The 19650-nt window shown below is 43.5% G+C and overlaps 1 protein-coding gene across 1 annotated transcript in view; it reads left to right on the forward strand.

The window, feature by feature from the left end:
- Nucleotides 1-19650, forward strand: part of TTC9 (tetratricopeptide repeat domain 9) — a 28633-nt gene continuing 8983 nt past the window's right edge. Inside the window, exon 1 of the mRNA XM_071427200.1 lies at nucleotides 1-764. Within this exon, the coding sequence (XP_071283301.1) occupies nucleotides 398-764 (367 nt within the window). The 5' untranslated portion in view covers nucleotides 1-397. The remainder of the gene's footprint in view (nucleotides 765-19650) is intronic.

Below are 19650 nucleotides of genomic sequence, written 5' to 3' on the forward strand. Positions count from 1 at the left end.
TCAGGGAGAGCAGGACGGAGGGCAGGGGTCTGTGGGCTCAGCCAGTCCGGGGCGCTGAGGGTCCCGGCGTACGCTCGCCCCTTGCTGGGCCGGGGCGGTGAGCGGTGAGCGGAGCCGGCGCATCCCCACGCCCGAGGCTCGCCCCCGCCGCGCCGCGCTGGGCTGGGCAGGGGTCGCAGCGGAGCGGGGGGCGGCGGTGCCCGCGGCGGGCGGCGGGGGCGGGCGGAGGCGGGCGCCCCGCGGGCGGCGGGGCGAGGGAGGAGGAGCGGCGGCCGCCGGAGGATGGGAGCGAGCGGCGGAGCCGCGGAGCGGCGCGGGGGCAAGGCCGGGAGCGCGGCGGCGGGCGCCGCGGCATCGCCCGCGTAGGGCGGCGCGGGAGCCGGGCGGCGGCGCGGCCATGGAGAGGGCGAGCCCGGCGGCGGGCAAGCTGAACGCCGGCGGCCGCGGGGCGGGCGATGGGCACGGCCCCACCGGCGGTGCCCAGCCGCGGGCGGCGGCGGCGGGCAGCGCCGAGCCGGGCGAGCTCATCGGACGGGCGCTGGATTTCAAGAGCGAAGGGGCGCAGTGCTACAAGGACAAGAAATTCCGGGAGGCCATCGGCAAGTACCACCGCGCCCTGCTGGAGCTGAAGGCTCTGCTGCTGCTGCTGAGCCAGGAGCCGGCCGGGCAGCGCCCTCCCGCCGCCGCCGCGGCGGCGGGGCTGAGCGAGGAGCAGCGGCAGGCGGTGGAGGCCATCGAGGTTGACTGCTACAACAGCCTGGCAGGTCAGCGGGGCCGCGGGCGGGGGGCGGCGGGTCCCCACCTGCGCCGCGCACACCTCCCTCCCCCTCCGCAGAGCAGCGCTGCCGCCCCGCTCCGCTCGCCGCATCTCCTTCCCTTCCGCTGGCTTCCATTTTCGCGTCCGCGCTCCCGCTGGGCACAGCCGCGTTGCTCGGGCAGCGCTGGGGAGGGGGCGCACGGCCGCATCTGGCGCTCGGGCTTGCCCGCGACCCCCAGCCCTTCTCCCGGGCGGCTCCATCCGCCCCCGATGAATCCGTGCCCTCTTGCCCCGGGAGACAGGTGGCAGGGCGGCGGTGCGTGCCTGGGGCGCTTCGGCTGACAGAAATCGTGGTTTGTGAAATGGCCAAGATTGCCTGCTGCGCTGTACCCTCAGCCCGCGATGTCCTTCAGTCCCTTCGCCGCAGCTCCGGCTCTGGAGCCTGTAATTAATGGTATTACAGAGAGACGGACTCCAACCACATTTGATGTAAGGAAGGGGAAGGGTTTGGGCGCAACTGCAATACCTCCAAATAGTTCTACCAGATATAAAAAGAATTTTTTGGCTCCTTAGCACTGAAAGTTGAAAGCCAATACAGTCCTGGCTTTTCGCTAGCTTCCAGTCATCACTGTGGTCAGTAGACATTTGATCATGCCTCCCTTTGCTCCTTGCCATCTGTTTAGAAGTGCTGCAGGAAGATGGAGAGGAGTGGTGGGGGGTTTAACTACTTTGTAGTCTGATTCTGAAGTCATTACAGAAACAGAACTCCTGTTGACTTCAAGAAGCTTTATCCAAACAAGTGCAGGATCAGATGTTATTTTTGGTCCCCAGCAGCACATGTTTTTTTTCTTTCCAAACCTGAAAGCATCTCTACAACAAAAACTTATGCCCAGGTACATACAGGGAAGAGAGCATTCATAACTTGGACAAGATACACAAAATAATAGCATTAAAAAAGCTCTGCTGTTTTGCAGAAGGATGAAGGGTCACTCATCACCCTTCATATCCTTGGGGGTAAAAATGGTGCAAATCAGGACGTTAGCTTTTGGCTTTCTAGACAGAGTTTGTTAGCTTTGTTTCCTGTTCTCTAGTGCTAGAAAAGATGCAGTATAAAGTGAATGGTTTGAAACACTGAGCCAGCATCCCCTCATCATAATGCATGCCAATCTCTTACATTCAACACGCCTTTTGGGATGAAATAGGGAGCACAATTTAGCTCCTTTTCATCATGTTTCCAAATACTCTTCCTTCAAAAGCCTATTGAAATATCGTAGGTAGAGAGGCCAGTGAGATTTCAGAGTGATACCATAATTGCACAGATGTAATTTTGTCTCTCTACAAATTTCTGTTCACAGGTTTATTAATATCCATTGATTGTATTTGGCAAGGATCATTTAGATTGGCAAGGTTACACAAAGAGCCCACAATACTCTGAACAATATAGCTTGGTGAGCTCCTGGGCTTGAAAAAGGGCTCACAGGCACTATCTCTGTTAGATACAAATGAGACGTGGTAGGTAGATGGTAAATGAAGTGGGAGAGAGAAATGGAATTTGCTTCTGAGGCACTTTCTGCCAGTACACAAGTTCCACTTGCTAGAAATGGCTTGACTCCTGCTGATGGAGTTGTCCTGTGTCATTGTCATTGTCCAGCTCACTTTTTTACAGTTTCATGTTTGTGCAAGGAATTTTTGTCACTGTTGGTTGTATTTGATCTTGTCATCAGTAGCAATTGGTGTGAGAAACATTCTCCATCTTTATCCTAAATATGAACAGATCTTTTTCTAAATTTAACCAGTATGAACACAGGAGGAGGTAAGTATAATTAACCTTGGACTTAGAAGCAGTACTTTTCCTGGGATAACCTCACAGCAGGTCAAGCTGTCATTTTGCACAGGCGGTTGTCACATGTTTTCAGTAGATGGCATGCACAAAGCAGAGAACAGCACTTGTCTCAGAAATGCACAGCTTTGTGTGTGTCTGCTGAGCTATCTGCAAGCAATTTTAAAGAAATGCCCTGCATGCTGGAGAGGGGAGTGTGCAGTTAAACTGGAATTGCAGTGTTTTTATTCCTAGTCACAGAGCTCCCATTCTAGCAAGAAGATCAGTGAATTCACATTGAAAGAGAAAGGAAGAGAGGAGAGGGAGTTTCCTCACAAATGTAACAGTAATTAGTATATATTTCTAATAGCAGCTTCAAGACATGCAGCAGTGAGACTTCATTTTCTAAGTGTGATGCAGCAGAAGACACCAGTTCCTATACGCCATGGGCTCTAGCAGAGGCACCAGCACGTACTGTTACAGCTGAAATCAGTGTTACTTGACATGGGGAGCAGAGGAGATGCAGGGAGTTTTGCTTCTGAGCACTGCTGGCTGCCTAGAGCTGTTTCTAAAATAAATAAATCTGTATAGTGCAGAAATCATAACAGCAGTACATGTTAACTCTGGAGAAGGCAGCTTTTCACTTAGCTCTGAAGTATAGCCGGTAGCATTACCAGCTGTCATCTGGGTGTCCTTATTATCAAGTTCTTTTAGCACCTCCGCTTACTCTCTAAGCCTGGCATTTAAGAAGCCCACCTTGCTTTTGCACTGCCGTTTTTCATGTGGGCACCACACATCCACCTGTCAGAGATGCTTTGCATCACGGCTACAGATGCACACACACATTGACTTGTTTAGATGCAGCATGAGAGTCAGAGGGGAGCATCAACTATAGGTAAATATACACATAGGTGAGAAATTAACCCAGAGGGGATTTTGTGTGATCTCATGGGTAAAGGCTGGTGTTGTTAGTTTGGCTTTTTTTAAAATCTGACCAACTGTGCATGAGTAGGCACATGTGGGCAAATACTAAACGGTTTTCAGTGCCTGTCATTGCCTGCTGAAGGTAAATTTAGGCAGAGATATGCACACAGATTCTTGTTTAGGTCCACTAGTTTTGTAGACCACCTTCAACAGGCAATTCTACTGTAAGATGGGGTGGCCAGCTCACATATTTATTAAAAGCCCCCCAATATTTGGTGTGTTTTCCAAGGTCTGCTGTTGTAGAGCTGTGAGGTACACCACAGCCTAAACTATTTAGCCCATTTCAAAGGATCCCAGATCTGCTGGGTCTTAAGTTCTTGTGATTTTTAAAAACTTACTATTTTTAATCAGCCAAGGCTTTTCAGAACTTGCCATTGGCAGAGCTGCTCATGTTTCTTTCACTAAGCTGCTAGCTGGGCTTCATTTTAAGCTCCAAGAGTTTTGCCTTAAAGGGACTGCCCTTCACAACTGTGCTGCTGCGTTCTTGCATGGGCCTGCCAATACCCCGTCATTTTACCACAAGTCATTCTGATGAATGTCACCAGAGGCAAGAGCAGCAGCATGGCCAAGGCTCCCAGAAATTGCTAGGGTAGGCAAAGACAAAAGCCTACCAGCAGCATAGAGCCTTCCGGAATGAATGCAGGGTTGTAATGCAAACAGTCCTTTCTTTATGACTCACTGGCGGTCTCTGACCTTGAGGAAGTCATTTGACCTCTTTTTGCCTCTCTCAGCCCTGTTGAAAAATAAAGAACAAGGACCACAATCGCATCCTGATGGGTGCATTCAGCTGAGTTTTCTACAAGTTAGTGGTTTATGTTTTTTTAAAAAACAGATGGATGTACAAAGAATGCTTGTGGAAAAGTAAACTGGCCAAATACACCTCAGGTCTTGATCTCCCTTCCACTCATACAGCATATTTGATCTAGAAGAAGCTCAAATGCTTTATGTACTGCATGCAGATGGGGGTCATTTATCAACTACAAATGCAACCACTAAATGCAATGATTATTTTATGCCACCATTACTGCCTAAAAGTTTACAGGATTAAAAGCACTCTCTCTACTCTGCAGAAAGAAACAAGTCCTAGTCATTCCAGAGCAGCAAAATGCTAAGGGTAAGCACAGTTTTAAGCTTTTCTGGTGAGGGAATGTTGCAGTGTGATAAGCAAACCTCTGCTGATTTTCCTAAGCATGCAGAAATTCTAGAGCTAATTCTGGCAGGAGAAACAGAACCAGAGAGAGATCTGGGGATGACAAGTGGCACTGGGGGATCCGCTTGCTAATCCTCCCTCTGTGCTAACCAGCTGTATTATCTTCACAAAATCTTTTGTAAACTTCAGTTTATCCATCTGCATTTTTGACCTCCTGGGAGTACTGTAAAGCTGTTAATTACATGAATGTAAAGTAGGTGTAGAGTGTTTATATTCCCATTCAGACTATAGGAGTCTTGCCAGGAGGGCACAAATGCCTGGAAGAGTATTAAAAATTTAGCTCTCCTAGATACATCTCAGTCTGGAAAATGATGTTTGGCTTCTTACACTGGCAGAAATTTCCACTGGTACCATTTCAATGGCTATGTGAAGGTCATAGTGACAATCCCACAGAACATGACATTTCCAGCAGCATAGCAACCTTCTAGCATCCTCAGGCTGGGGTGTAGGTACTACTTCCAATTACCATCAGTTGCGTGGTCTTCTGTGAGTATTTCCGGTGAGAAATCCAAACACAAATACTTATAATACGTAATCCAAGTAAAAATGTAACTAAACTCGAGAAAAGCTGGTAAAACTTTCCACTGACCACCCACTAGGAGACGTCAAAAGGAGTTTCTGCTAAAAGCCCATCCAAGTATATAGCCGTTAGCAAGTACACACTCTACCAGGACACATGGTGCTGTGGGTGTTAAAGCAGTCTTGGATTGTTGCTTGATGTGATGGTTTTTTTAATCTACTGCATCAACAAAAACACCCTCTATAAGGATGCCATACAGTGGGAAAGAGGGGCAGCAGCAAACAGAGCAGCAGGATGTGGTCTGCATTTTCACTTCTTGGTAGGGGGTGTTTCCTGGCACTCTTGTTTTAGATACATCTGACCAGCCTGAAATGCTTGGAAGCTCCTTGTTTTACAGGACTGATGCAATTACTGCTCCAGGGAGGTGCAACTGCAGCAGAGAATAAACACCAATGACTGTGTGTGGTTTTTTAGTGATAGGCCCAAACTCTGACATGTATTTAAGAAAGATGTGGAATTTAAAGCCATTGTCATGAATTGCTCTTTAGAAATACTCAGTATTCACCTATTCCTTTTTATTTAGGATAACAAAGATCTCCCCTGTTCACGGAGTTTCTTGTGCTTTGGAAGGGTGGGATGGAAATACATCCAGATGCCAGGGGGGCGTGAGGGAGGGAAGAGAAAGGATAGCAAGCTGCCACCAACCTTGGTTTAAGTGATATGTGTCTGAGACCATCTCTTGCTGAGGCAGATGTGTTTTTCTCCATATATGTCACTATTTATCCCAGGCTTTTTCAAAACTTAAGGCTCTGTGGGTTGCAGGTTTTTTTGCAGCCAGTTCTACCTCAAGTTTAATTCCCTTTGCGTGAGGAGAAGCCTATCCCAGCTGACCTTGTCAGCATAAGCCTGAAACAAAGAACTGAGAAGATATAGATTGCCTGGCCAGACTGTCCAGAGGAGCTGCAGTCTTGATGACCTGAGATCCCTCAAAGTTTAGCAACAGCTTACTATGGGAGATGAATCAGGAAATACCGAAAATCACAAAGCTCTCCAAGAACAGAATGGTTAATTTGTTTACCTAAGAGTACTGCTTGTTTTCCACCATGAGAACACTGCTGTTTTCTGAGTTCTGTAGTAGCACATCTTTCCAGCTTTACTCCATCCTCTTCTGAAATGTTGTCCTAGAGTTTCCTTCAGCAAGAGTTATGCAATGAGTCACTGCCTCTTACACCTCCACAGGTTTCCATCAGTGCTGTGCTGAAGATGGTTCAGCTGGTTCAGTAAAACGTAGTGTTAAATCTGGGTCCCAGTCAATTGGTAAATATACCCATGAGGTCCATTGTTACCACCTTTTCTGGGAGCTGGGCCACTTCTGAGTGGTTCAGCAGGTGGAACATCCTTGTCTTCTTGCTGTTCACTTGGGCTCAGGCCCAGAAATGTCTAACCCAGCTCCAGGCCTCTTTCTCCAGCCTCTCTCAGAACTGTTTATCAGTTCAGCAGCACATCCCAAGTTCCTTGCCACTGTCCTCTGCCATTGCTACAGATATTCAAAGAATGGAGGATCATCAGGAGTTCACACATTAGGATTCTAGGACGGTAAAGGAGCTGCTGTGAGGAAAGAAACAGTAAAAGTAAACCGTGTAAATAAAAGGGGAGGTCTAAATGTTGCTAGCTTCTTGCCATTGTGTTGTGTCTCAGAAAGTAACATACAAAGGACTGTGAAATGGAGGAAATAAAATGAAGAAAGGGAGAAGATACGTAATAAACTTTTGAGAAAAATTACTGACTATTTATTTGTTCTCTTGCTTCATGGATGAGAAATTGATAGGGAAGGGAGACAACTGCTATAAATTCTGGTTTCAGCTTACTCAGATGACCATACCAGTGACTAATATTGAGGGTTAAAAATGCTTGGAAAAAAAGTCAGAAGTAACTATCATTGACTAGAAAGGTGTTACTAATGGCTGCTCAGGAATCTCTCTCCTTTTGTTCATTTCTGCACTGCATCTTGGATGGGAAACAGTAGCCTCAGGACATTGATGGATGGATGCAGGTAAATCTTATGGTGGCATGGAGTGCTACTATTCTGTTCTCTCTAAAACGATTGTAGAGTCAGTGCAGTTTGTGGAAGCTTTGCTGGAATTGCTGAACATAACTCCAGCTGGGGCACATTTACTTGAGTGAAGCTAATAGGTGGTAGTAGTGGTTTTCTACACTTGCCTAGGCAGCTGAAAATGGTAACCATTGAATGTGGGGCTGGAGCAGAAAAATCAGTCTCAGGATAGCCATTTGGAGTTTAGGACACTGCCACAAACAGCACTAAGACAGTTCATGGAAATGGTTTAGGCACAGTCATGTTTTTTCTCTGATAATCTATGGCAAAAGTGGCAGCTGGGAGCAGTGGTCTTTAGCTGTCATAGCTTGACATGCCAGAACTCATCTATTACTAGGCAATGACTGATGTCATGATCTTAACTTCAAAATCTGTCCCATTTTCCCCACTTTCCAAAATTCTTGACACACCATTGCCCTGAGGCTCATAGGCTGGATAGCACCATCTGCTTCTCCTTGTCTTTGTCCTGTGTACCCAGTTTTCCCATCATATGTCTCAGCACAGAAGTCAGGGCTGCTTGCATAGTCTGTGCCTCTACCCTTTGAATTCCTTTACTTGCTGTCCCAGTTGCAGCACAGCTATGTCAGACTTTTTGACCTCCCACACAAAGCTCTGTTCTTTCCCAGACACCTCCCATCTCTGTTATGCCAGTGAAGTCTTCTCATCCCCTCGGTGGGTGATGTGACATGTAAATGGAAGCCAGTCAGTTGGTGCTGGTTACCTGGTTTTGTGTGACCTCTCTACTGTATGTGTGCAAGCATGAGACTCTATTCCCTATCTTTACATGCTGTGTCACTCACCTTGATAAAATGACCAACTCTTCCAGTCAGGGCCATGAATTCTAACACATGTATGTCCTGTGTGGCCATGACCACAATTCTGCCCATCACAGTAGCACATACTTAACTTGAAAGCCTTTGGCAGTGTAAGTCACCATCACTGAATAGTTCTGCAATAGCCTCCTAACAGAAGTGTGGGGGAAAAAAGCAATCCCATGCTGTTTGCACCTTTAGTAGTTGTGGATATTTTCCAGAAAAACATTGCCTGACAAGTCCTGTGTCTCAAGGTCCTGACTATGGTGTTATCTCAGTCCTTTTCACTCACATGTACCATCAACAAGGCAGGAACTGCAACCCTGTATATGTCCCTCTGTGCAGAAAACAACCATCCTTACTTACATTGCTACAGAAGCTTTTCAGGACCCAGGACACTGATTGTTGCTTTCAAGGCTTCATCATTTTTCCTTCTCCAGCACATCTGTGTTTGACAGATCAAATCTCTGCCCTACTAAAGCAACTACTTTTATAGACACTGCTCAGTATTCCTTTCTTTCTTTAGTGGGAGCACTGCCCACTGCATTTACTTGCTGCCAGTTTAGAGGGCTGTCATGTAGATTGTTCTGCATCGATGGCAACAGCAACTCCTTTCATATCAGAGTGGCAAACAGCAAAACTCTGATAATCTAGCTGTCCAACCAGTTGCCTGGGAGCTGCTGGAAAGAAACAGCTGGGTCAGCCAGCAAAGAGCCACCAAACTAGTGTTCCTCAAATTTTGCTTCCAAAGCTCCTTTGATGCCCTGATTACAAGGTTTCCACGCCCCTGGCATTGTTCTGGCCTGGCCACATCAGAGACATCTGACAGAAAGCTCATTTCCTACCTGATGAAACTCAGATGAGTTACCTTGAGTATATGTCACCTTAGCATTCAGGGCCCTCTTGGAAGAACCCAGTCAGGCAGTGGTGAAAATTTGCTGCCCATTTGATGAGTCTGTAAGGTTTAGCCTAACACGTAAAGACTGCTTTCAGATCAGCTCAGTTGGATGCTGCTTATCTTCAGCCTTTTCCAGTTTGAAAGACTCTACTCCAGACAGCAAAGCTGTTTACTGCTACCTGAAGCAGAAGGAGATGAGAATACAAAACAAGCAGTGGGGTATTCATTGCCCTGTACATTGCCTAGAGTATGGGAGAGGAAATTTACTCCTGAAATTAATGAAAAGCCAAGGACATGTCTGGGACTTGAAAATTTATGTCAGACTTTTTGTGCTTTCTTTGTCTATTCCTGGACCAATGTGACTAACAAACATCTAACCCCAGTGTGCTGTGTTATCCCTGCAGTCACCATGAAATCCAGAAATGTACTGTGATATGAAAAGCATCTTTATGAAATAAAGGACAATCTAAGAATCTTTCAACCAGCTGCAGGGAAGAAGCTGTGAGAATTCACATACCTCTGCTCACCTCTGCTTCCAGAGAGGAAGAGGGCAGAAAGATTTTATTTCATCCACACTTTCAGAGAATAAATCCAAGCAAACAGGAGCTGCCCAGGGAGAACATCACACCACCCAGCTGATCATGAAGAAGCAGAACTGCAAGATCAGCTGAAAGAATGAGAGAAGGAGTGTCTTAGGGTGCTCTGGAAAATCATCCTAAGTCAGCCCTAGCTGTTGTTCTGCAAAGGCACCTTTTCTGTTGTCTAGTGATTCAAAAAGGATCAAATCAGAATCTCTGTACCATACCTGAAGCAATCATTCTTTCATCAAACAATGTGGGGGAAAGTTAAGCCTCAACTCCTTTAGTCACCATATATTTTTAATACTAACATAATTCAAATCCTAGATTACTGTCCTCTTAAATGCTTTGCAATGATTAATTGCTTAAGACACAGTAGTGTGTTCATGCTGCAAGGAAACTAGAGCAGTGTAAGATCCTCACCTATACTGGAAGTACAAAGCAAATAGATTGATTTTCCTTTTTACATTCCCTAACTACTGTGATGGCGCTCAAACTCCATCACCTCCACTGTGAGGTGGCTCATGGGGTGGGGTAGTAAATTAAATTAATAGATTAATACAAAATAATTTTTAAGCCTCAGGTCTGATTAACTTGGGAGTAAAGTGCCAGAAGGTATCATGGAGTTAAAGAACCTAATAAGGTTAGAAAAGAAGGCTTAGACATACAGCTAATCAGAACATTCACTGCCCTATTAAATAGGATAAAAATTGAAAAGCAAATATTAGATTTTCATGCTTGAGAACCACTGCTAACTGGTTTGAATTTTTGAATAAACTTCTCTAAGATTTTAATTTTCCCATCTATGGCCATGTCACATAGTGACTCAGTCATTCTTTGATCTTCTGGTGTATTCACGTCCTTTTCCTCTTCGTTTTTTCCCAACTCATGAGCTCAAAAATTTTAGCAAAAAATTCTTAGTATGGTCTTAAATTTTGTATCACCAAATTCTATTGCAAATAAATTTACTTCTGTGTACCAGGTCATGTAGTTCTTTATATATGACATTGTCATCCTCATCCCTTTTGACAGTATCTTTGAACTTGACAGTCAGTAGGTCACTCTGACTTTGGCACAGGGCTATTAATAAAGCACTAAACAGGCTCCATTCTGAAATTATTCCTAAGATATCCTACTAGTGATCTCTTTTCAGACCAGCATCCTTGTCAGCAGAACCCATTCATCATGTAATTGTTACAGCGTATCTTCCTCTTCCTCAGCTTAATCCAAAAGGCACAGTCAAGACAGAGAATTCTATTGGTTCAGTGCAATGATTTTGGTGTTCCTGGTGCCTGAACACAGCTGCTATTGGGGTGGACATTATCCCCAGTCAGAGATGCATTCCTGCCTCATCCTTCCACTGCCAGCAATTCACTGCATAAATGTGGTTTATGAAGGCTTTGGGAGTGATCTGAGATTTTTACCTGAAGCACTTTGCCACAGCTTATATTAAAGAGCAAATATCTTATTAGAGGACTGGCTTATGCTTTTGCATAGTTCAAAGTCTGACTTTTTTAAGCAAATAATATTCTGAATCATCCCTCTGGTCTTAAGTTTATTTGTTTTCAGCCTGATTTCCAAAGGAAATGAGTCATAAGTACATATGTTTTCTGCTGTCTGCCTGTCAGTCCCCTCTCAGTAACTTTCAAAGCTGTTGGCCAGCTCGATTTGATAGGAAGAGAGATGTATCAATGATACTAAACTAATATGGTATAAATGGAAGATAGGGAAGAAGCAGGGACACTAGAGGCTCAACTGCATGACAGGGTGATGCTTTAACTGCCTCTATGTGGCCTGTCAAAGCTCAGGCAGGTGACAGCCTGGCACAGGCAGGGTTAGTTTGCTGTTGCTGACAAATCATTCTTCTCAGTAAGTTTGTTTAATGCATTTTTAAGGAAAATAAGGTTGAGAACTTTGTTTTATACCTCTCTTCAGTTAGAAAACAGTTTACTTTTGATTTGCCTCTTTGATTCTTTCAGTTCTTCTCTCCATCCCTCCCAGAAAGGCATAAAGGTTTCTCTCTGTTTCAAAACATCATTAAAATGGAAAAGCTTTAGGCTACACTGGATCTGGATAAAACATATGAATGAGTAATTAATTTAATGAAGGAAATATTCCTCCTCATTTGACATCTCCATGTTGTCAGATGAATCATTTCAGCCAGGGAGAGTTCAGGGAAAATCCAAAATCATTTCAGTCCCAATCAATTTTCCATGGTAAGCCTGCTCTCCACCCCTCAGCAGATTCTACAGTGGTCAGCTCTGTCCTGTGTCCTGGGAGGTGAACTGTGAGCCACCACAGGGCACAGCACACAGATGTTACCCAGCCACGTCATCGTGCCTTGTTCATGGTACAGCATAAAGTGCCTGCTTTCATCCCAAAGTGAGCATGCTGCAGTAAGCCAGGCTTGAGGCCATCATGGCATGCACAACTGTCTGAGACTTCACTGGAGAGCCTTCATGCTGTTCCAGCTGCATTTCACAGTACTGCTGTTCGTTGTTTGACCTACAATGAGCAAAGTATGCATTTCTCTTCAGCAGAGAAAGCAGCTTGAAATCCCTCATGTCTTCCAAAGTGCTTCCCTATTTACAAAAGGACCTCTTTGTCTCATATGGGTTTTGAAAAAATAACATAATTCCATTAAGACCTTAATTTCAGTGTTTAATATATTACAGTAAGAATTACAAATATTTGATAGCAGTTGTTGGAGTTGACTGCTGCTGAACACTAGATATTTACTAGATGGTTGTCTGCTGCTGCTGATCTCTGGTAAAATTCTGTGTACTTCTCCCTTGTGAAAACAAGTCAAGAGACAAGATTCCTTCAGTGGGTGTCTGTAGCAACAGGAACCCAGAGGAGGAAAGGGAACAGTGTAGAGAAGGTGCCACAGTGAGAAAGTAAAGCAACACAAGGTGAGCAAAAGCAAACAGCAACAAAGAGGCAGTGGAATAAATAGCAACTGGAACAGATCTGAAGGCCAAGCATGTCTAGTTGACTGGACTAGACTGGATTAGATGACCACTGATTCTAAAAGATAAAGACAGGTCAAAGATTACTAGATAGTCATAGAGGAGGAAACCTCCAGGGTGTTTAACCTGGCAGATCAACAATAACAGCCTTGGCAAAAAAAAGCCAGAAGGAACTTCCATCTCTTCTAATGTGGCTGCAGTAGGAGCTATTATAGAATAGAATTTATTTATAGAATTTATAGAATTCTATAATTTAGAGTTTATAGAATCAAAATGTTGTAGTAGTTAAAACCTGACTGGATCTCTTGCTGTATCCGTGCTTTGATGGACTTTGCTCCTATCTCTCCTGGCTGAGAAAAACAAAGGTGCAATATGAAGATCATCTCCATGTGAAGCTCTTTATTTTGGTAAAATAAAGATTTGCTGATACATAACTAGAGGCAGGTTTTGATTCAGAAAGTTCTTGTTCACTAGAAATCTAGATTTTAACTACTGCTTTAATATTACCACTGCCAAGATTTTTCAGTAAGCCTCTGGTTTTGATTTGAAGGACAAGTAACTACAGGAAGTGGTAGGCCAAAATACTCTTACAAAACAGAAGCTATGGGGATCAGATGAAAAGTAGGCTGAAATTCCTTGCTTCTCAAAGCTTGGCTCTTTGAAGGAAAACTGCAGTACTACATCCCTGAATTTGTGACAAAAAGGAAGCAAAAAGCATCACAAACTTATCTTCAAGTAGCTTCAGAACCATCGTACAGAAATAATGAACACTTTTAAATAGGCAGTTCAAACCTACAGAAGTATGAGATAGTGGAATATAATCACATAGCAAAGGTTAGCAGTCATGCCAGCTGTTCTTAAATGCTTACCTGTCCCCATGTCTGGCCAGGATGTTGCTCTGACATCCTCCAACAGGACTTTTTGATAGGAATTAGAACTAACTAAATGGCAGCTCTCAAGGGCAACCCAGGATGTTCATGCTCTGAGTGTTCAGGACAATCAAGAATGGGACTGAAGAGCTGTCAAGAGTCCTCTATCCATACCCACGAGTGGTACAAGTGTACAGATAAGACATATCTCAAGTAACATTTGCTTAACCTGTTCTTAAGTATTTGCAAAGCTATGAACCTTCACAATTTTCCCAAGCAGTCTCTTTCAAAGGTTTACTCTTTTCACTGCTATAGAGTTTTTCCTAGCTGAAATGCAAGCCCTCTCCTTACTTTCTGAGTACAAGGAGAACAGATAGTTTCCTGGTTATAACCTTCTTTGCATTTGAGTTGCTTCTTTTTATGTGGATGAATAAGGTTAGCCTCTCTTCCCTCACTGTCTTGGTGAGGCCCTGTCCTCTCTGGACCACTTGTTATTGTCAGGGTCCTCCTGTGGATTTTCAGCAGAATTGCTTTCCAACTACCTGTTCCTCTGCTTGACTTACAGTTGGGTCTTTTCCTGCATATCTGTAGAACTTTTAACTTGCCACTGTCGAATTGCATCCTGTTTTTATCAGAACACCACCACCAATTTGTGGGGATCCTCTGGAATTCTGCCCCTACCTTCCAACAGATACTAGCTTCTCACATCTAGAAGTTATGGGCAAAATGACAAGACAGTCTACAGTCTGTCATTTAGGTCTGTATTGACAATACCAAATGCCATGGGGCCTAGGACACATCAGTGCAAACTACTTAATGTTGCCTTTCGTTTTGTTAAGAGAATTAAGTCTATTCATTTAGACTATGCTCCTTCAAATTGCTTAAGAAAATGTACTAAAATTTGTCATTAGACTAGTGTAAAAGCTAAGATATCTACTGTTTTTCCTTTATCTTCAAGATTGATCATCCTATCACAGACTGGAGTTTAACTGATCTGTTCTGACAGCTCACATTAGTCCTAGGGTAGGCTGCCAGCCACAAAAAGCCTGACACACAGACTCAGCAGCTCCTTTGAGAACTACTAAATACCTTTTAATGTGTACCATGGTGGAAGCACCAGCGTACTTCAGACACTGCTACTGCCTCTTTCTCTCCTGGAAGAGCTAATTGGAATGATGAAGTTGGGATCTTTCTTCTTGATGGGTATGAAGGACTCAGGAGCAGCAGAGAACTGAAAGAGACCATGCTATGTATTGGAAGGAAAGCATTGCCAGGATGGCAGGAGGGGGAGGAACAGTTGGTATCTGTTCACAAATTGAGTCAGGCTGAGAAGAAGGGGAAGGCTGTTTGGAAGAGGTGGCTCACTTTGGGCTCTACAAACATTTGTGGATCCACACTTCATTTAGCATTAATCCCTCCCTATGGAGAGAGGCAACCTGTCATACAGTTTGGATTTTAATTTTCCACCCATTTCCCTGCAAGCAGAAACATACGGGTATGTTTAGGCCTTTTTGGTACCTGGAGAGGAATAAATGAGAGCCACTGGCTGAAAAGTTGTACTGTCATTGTGATATTCCCTTTTCATCTCATTAAGGTTGTCTGGGAACTAGGAGTCAGCTGACCAGATTATTGTCAGACATTATCAAGCTGTCTATAATTAGCTTTTTATTGGTGAGAAGCCAGAAAATTCTCTTTGTTTGCAAGCTTGGACTATAGAGAAAGAAGAGAAATATTTAATGGAAGAGATTGTTTGGAAACTGGATGTCCTAATTAGTGTCTCAGTCTAGTAGGGAAACTGCATGCAGCATTTCTCTGGAAAAAATAGATATTTTAAGCATCCTCTTTTGAGGAATGCTGGTTTGCATTCTTGAAAGGCACAGCACACATGGAGCTCTGTGGAGATATGGATGCTTTTCTCAGTTCCTCTGCTGCAAGCTTCTTACATTCACACATTATATGGCTTCTTTTACTGCCAATCTATTGAAAATTTAACACAAGTTAAAACATAGGTTAAAGCTTGGGCTGTGCCTTCTACATGTAGCCCATGCAGTTTACAAACTCAGGATCAATAAATCCAGAGAAATTTGAATAAGCATTCCAGTAGCCAGTTCTTTTTAGGCTGTACATTAAAATTATATTTAAGTCCAAGGTGACTTTAAATCTAAAATAACCCTTTACATTTTCAGCATCATCTTGTGAGTCACATGTTACCTGATTTATTTTAGAAATTAATTATATTCAAATTACTAACACATGACTGACATTTTCAGTCTCATATAGTAATGGTAGCCATTTTAATTCTTCCAGTGAACATTGTAAACTCCATGTGCTGTTTGTCAACACCATTTACACAGTCTGCAGCAAACAGAGATTAATGATACGTGCACTAGTGGCATGGTTCGAAGGCTGCTGTCTAATCCAAGACAAATATTTTTTCTTTCCACATCCCCTATTGCCCTGCTGCCTCCTGTTTGATTTGGGTTTTGTTATTGTTATTATTGTTGTTATATTCCAATAATTTCCCAAATGCTTAAACTAGAACTTAGCACTACCATGTTTTCTCTTTCCTGAGGGAGAGCATCACCAAGCCTTCTGAAATACAGGACTCTCTTAGTCTGCCCTGTTATTTTGAGCCTTAAAGAGATGTGAGAACAAAGCCTGTTTAATGATATATGAAGGTCTTAATCAAATGTCTGAATAAAACCCTGAAGGAATTATATTAAAGTATCAATCATGTTTCCCAAAGTAGAACCCCAGAGCAAGAATAGGAACCATCTTCCTGCAATTAAATAGATTTTAAGTGAACTGCTGGCTGCTATACCTAAGGTGAGATCATATCCAAAAGCGAAGTATTTTGCAGAGTTTAATTGCGGTTATTTCTGGGAATGACACTGTCAATTTGTGAAATACAGGTTGAGTTTGTAGTGGCTGGAGTACCTAGCACTTGCTAAAGAGGAACAATCCACATATGTTATTAAACTCTAGTGGTGGAGTCAAGAATAAATACAGTAAAGAGGGAAGATCCACTTCAGGCTTAAGCAGTAATTAGTTTAGCTACTTCTCTCTGCATTGCAACTAAACAAATCAATACAGGATGTTTTTTTCCTTCTAAGGGTTGAAAAGAAAGGTCGTTTGGATTCAGACCTTTCTGCACAGGTATGTAAGAGTGGTTCAACCACATGATTTATCATTAACTTTTGTACAGGACACCTACTCCTTGCCCTGCTTGCAAAGGTAGCCTTTCAGCAGTGCTGGTTAGTGTCCCTTGGTGATATCCCAGCACAGGAAAAGGGGATTCAGAGCAGCGATGTGACTGTGGTTAAGTGATGTGCTAGAGATGCTGCTGCCATACACAGCTAGGGAGATTGGTTTCTTCTGTCTGGATTGCACTGCTATAAATGCTCCTCTTGGTCTCCAGGCTGGATACACTGTGTGCTATGTCCTTAGCACAATGCCCCACACTCTTAACTTCACATCTCCACCCAGACTTTACCTCCCCAATAGACCTCAGTTCTCACTTATGCACTGCTTTCACCAGAAACCCCTTTCTGTGCCTCTGACCCCCCATCTTCCTGTCATAACTGAAGCAACGCCTCTTAGCTTGGTTTCCACTTTCTGCTCTTTATTCCTGTGACCAGTGAGCCAAAAACAGTATTTTAGCATCTCAGAGTTTTCAGATCACAATATTTTTCTGGATCAGATTGTGCCCAGGGTGGACTGAATATTCAAAGGATTTGGGTACCAGATTCTAAAGCATATCTCTACAGTATTTGAGTACCATACTGGTTTTATTTTCAGAAGGTTACCAGTTGGCCAGCTCACGATTACCTTGGGGATAACAGAAGGCACTTGCTTGACACAAAGGATATCTGCCAGATTTCTGTTTGCAAAGCCAAATGATGAGGGAATGAGATGCATTCAAAGAGGAAGTCACCAGAGATCTTTAACAAGGGGAAAATAAGCCATGTTTCCCTAGCCTGTTTTTCAAAAATACCTGAACAGTCTTGTCCGACATTTTCCAAAAGCAGATATCAAAGGTGGATATCACACATGGAATGTGTGGTATTAAGGTCATAAACTTAAAGGACCAGCTTATAAGCAGCTGACTCTCTCTTTCAGTAAAAGGCGCAAGAAAATCCTAAAAATAGGCAATGCAACCAGCTTACCTCAGTGAAAGCAAACAAAACAGGAGTTTGTGAAACATGAATTTGCAACCCAAGATTTTCCTGTAAGGTGAAGGCATTTTCATCTCTGTGCTGAGCCCAAGGAACATGCCACAGGGTAGGGATGCTTGCACAGCCCTAATGCTGCTTGCACAGCAATTCAGCCCACTCTCTTAAGTCTTCTGTAACATGGATAGGCCTTGAGCTTTACCTACAGTGGGAATTTAGCCACCGGCATAAAATGTGTCTGGACAATTGCTCTGGAATGAAGATTTGCCCTTTGGTGAAAATTCCCAGCTAAGCAAGTGTCTTGAAGTTGTTGTTCAAAATCTCCATGTTAAAGCCTGGACATGCTACTCCCAGACTTAGTTTTTAGCTCAGCCAAAATTAGAAGCCAAAAGTTAGGGCCAAACTGAGTTTCTTGCATAACCTGCAGAGGTATTCTCACAGAAAAGGTTTCTGTAGTAAGACGCTGACAGCACTATCAGTTGAACTTCATTTTGAGGGTTCAGAGAGTAGCTATAGAAGCAAGGAAAGCTGAAAAAATAAGTTTTTGGGTTTTTTTTAATTTTTTTTAGTAAGAGACTCCAGATGCCACTTTATACAAGCTAATAAAGAGAAGATGAAGGACTTGATCAGAGTCTCAAAGTACCAACACAATAAGGATACACAGGCTTTTCAGGGTAATGTGTGGCTAGCAAATTGAAGCTAAACAAAAATCAGTATAGAAATGTAGTGATGTTTCCTAAACAATAAAGTTATTAGCCTTTGAAATAAAAAAGCTGTCGTGGATTCCTTCTCACTGGTACTGTCAAGCCTAGATGCATCCTTAAAGATACTCTGAAATTCAAAATTATTTCAAGGTGGAATAAAGTAGAATCCAAACCCTTGAACTGCCAGGATTTTAGTTACAACTTCCCATCATTGCTCACCACAGCTGCTGGTAAATGTTAAAGGTGTAGATGTATTTTGGCTCTACAGGTGCTTTAATCTTTGGTTTTGCTCAACCTTGTGCTGAACAGGGCTATACAAACTAGCTCACTTATCTACTGGTACCAGATCTGTACTGCACCTCTAAAATGGAGCTGGCTGCCATAGATTTGAATCCACTAATTAAAATGTACAAATCTAGGTTTAACATTACTCTTGTGAAGAAAAACGGCCACATTTTCTATTTCCTTGCTTAAACATCAGCAGTCAGTTGGGATGTGTGATGGACAAGGCCCCTCCTCTGGAGCTAATAGCATTAACCTTCTCCCTGTTCCCAAGGCACATTACACCCAGTTGTTTCAAGGTGGCTTTTATTTGATTTGATTTTTATTTTACAGCAGATGGGGATTCTTCATCACTATGTGACATACATAGGCTTAAAAGTTAAGAATTACTTATAGCTTAAGCTGACACAATGAATTAGCTGCCAAATTGAGACCGATAACCAAATATGATGGATAACTGTCACATGCTGCTGGAAGCAGGGTAAGCAACCTTTCTGAGTGGGGGAGATGTAATCCCCACGTGCTGTATTACAATGACAATAAGACCTGCTGGGAATGGGCAACTATAGTTTGCCTCTGCAAGTAAAGAGTACCCTTCAATCACCAGAGAGTTACTAGAGCTGGTGCTGAGTAGGATCAAGCCCATTCAGTTTCAAGAAAGCAGGAGGATGATCTGGATTAACCTCTAGATTTGGTCCCTCTGAGTGAGCTCTGTTCATCAGAGGGATTCACCAAGGGCCTAAAATGAAATTAGAAGGAGTGTGATAAGGTGTTTGATATGGTAAAGAAACACTCCCAGCCAGAGTTACACATCTGTTTAGGAAAACAACACATTTTCAAAACAATTCTCCCCTGACTGGATTAGGTAAGAAGTTCAAAGATTCCATATCTTCTCCATTTCTGAAAGCTGAATTACTAACAGCCTCAGTATTTTTGTCGGACCACAGTAGATGAAGATCATTT

The sequence above is a fragment of the Agelaius tricolor genome, unplaced genomic scaffold (genome assembly GCF_023055355.1).
Source record: "Agelaius tricolor isolate 1412-34295 unplaced genomic scaffold, bAgeTri1.0.p SCAF_5, whole genome shotgun sequence".
Taxonomy (NCBI): Eukaryota; Metazoa; Chordata; class Aves; order Passeriformes; family Icteridae; genus Agelaius; species Agelaius tricolor.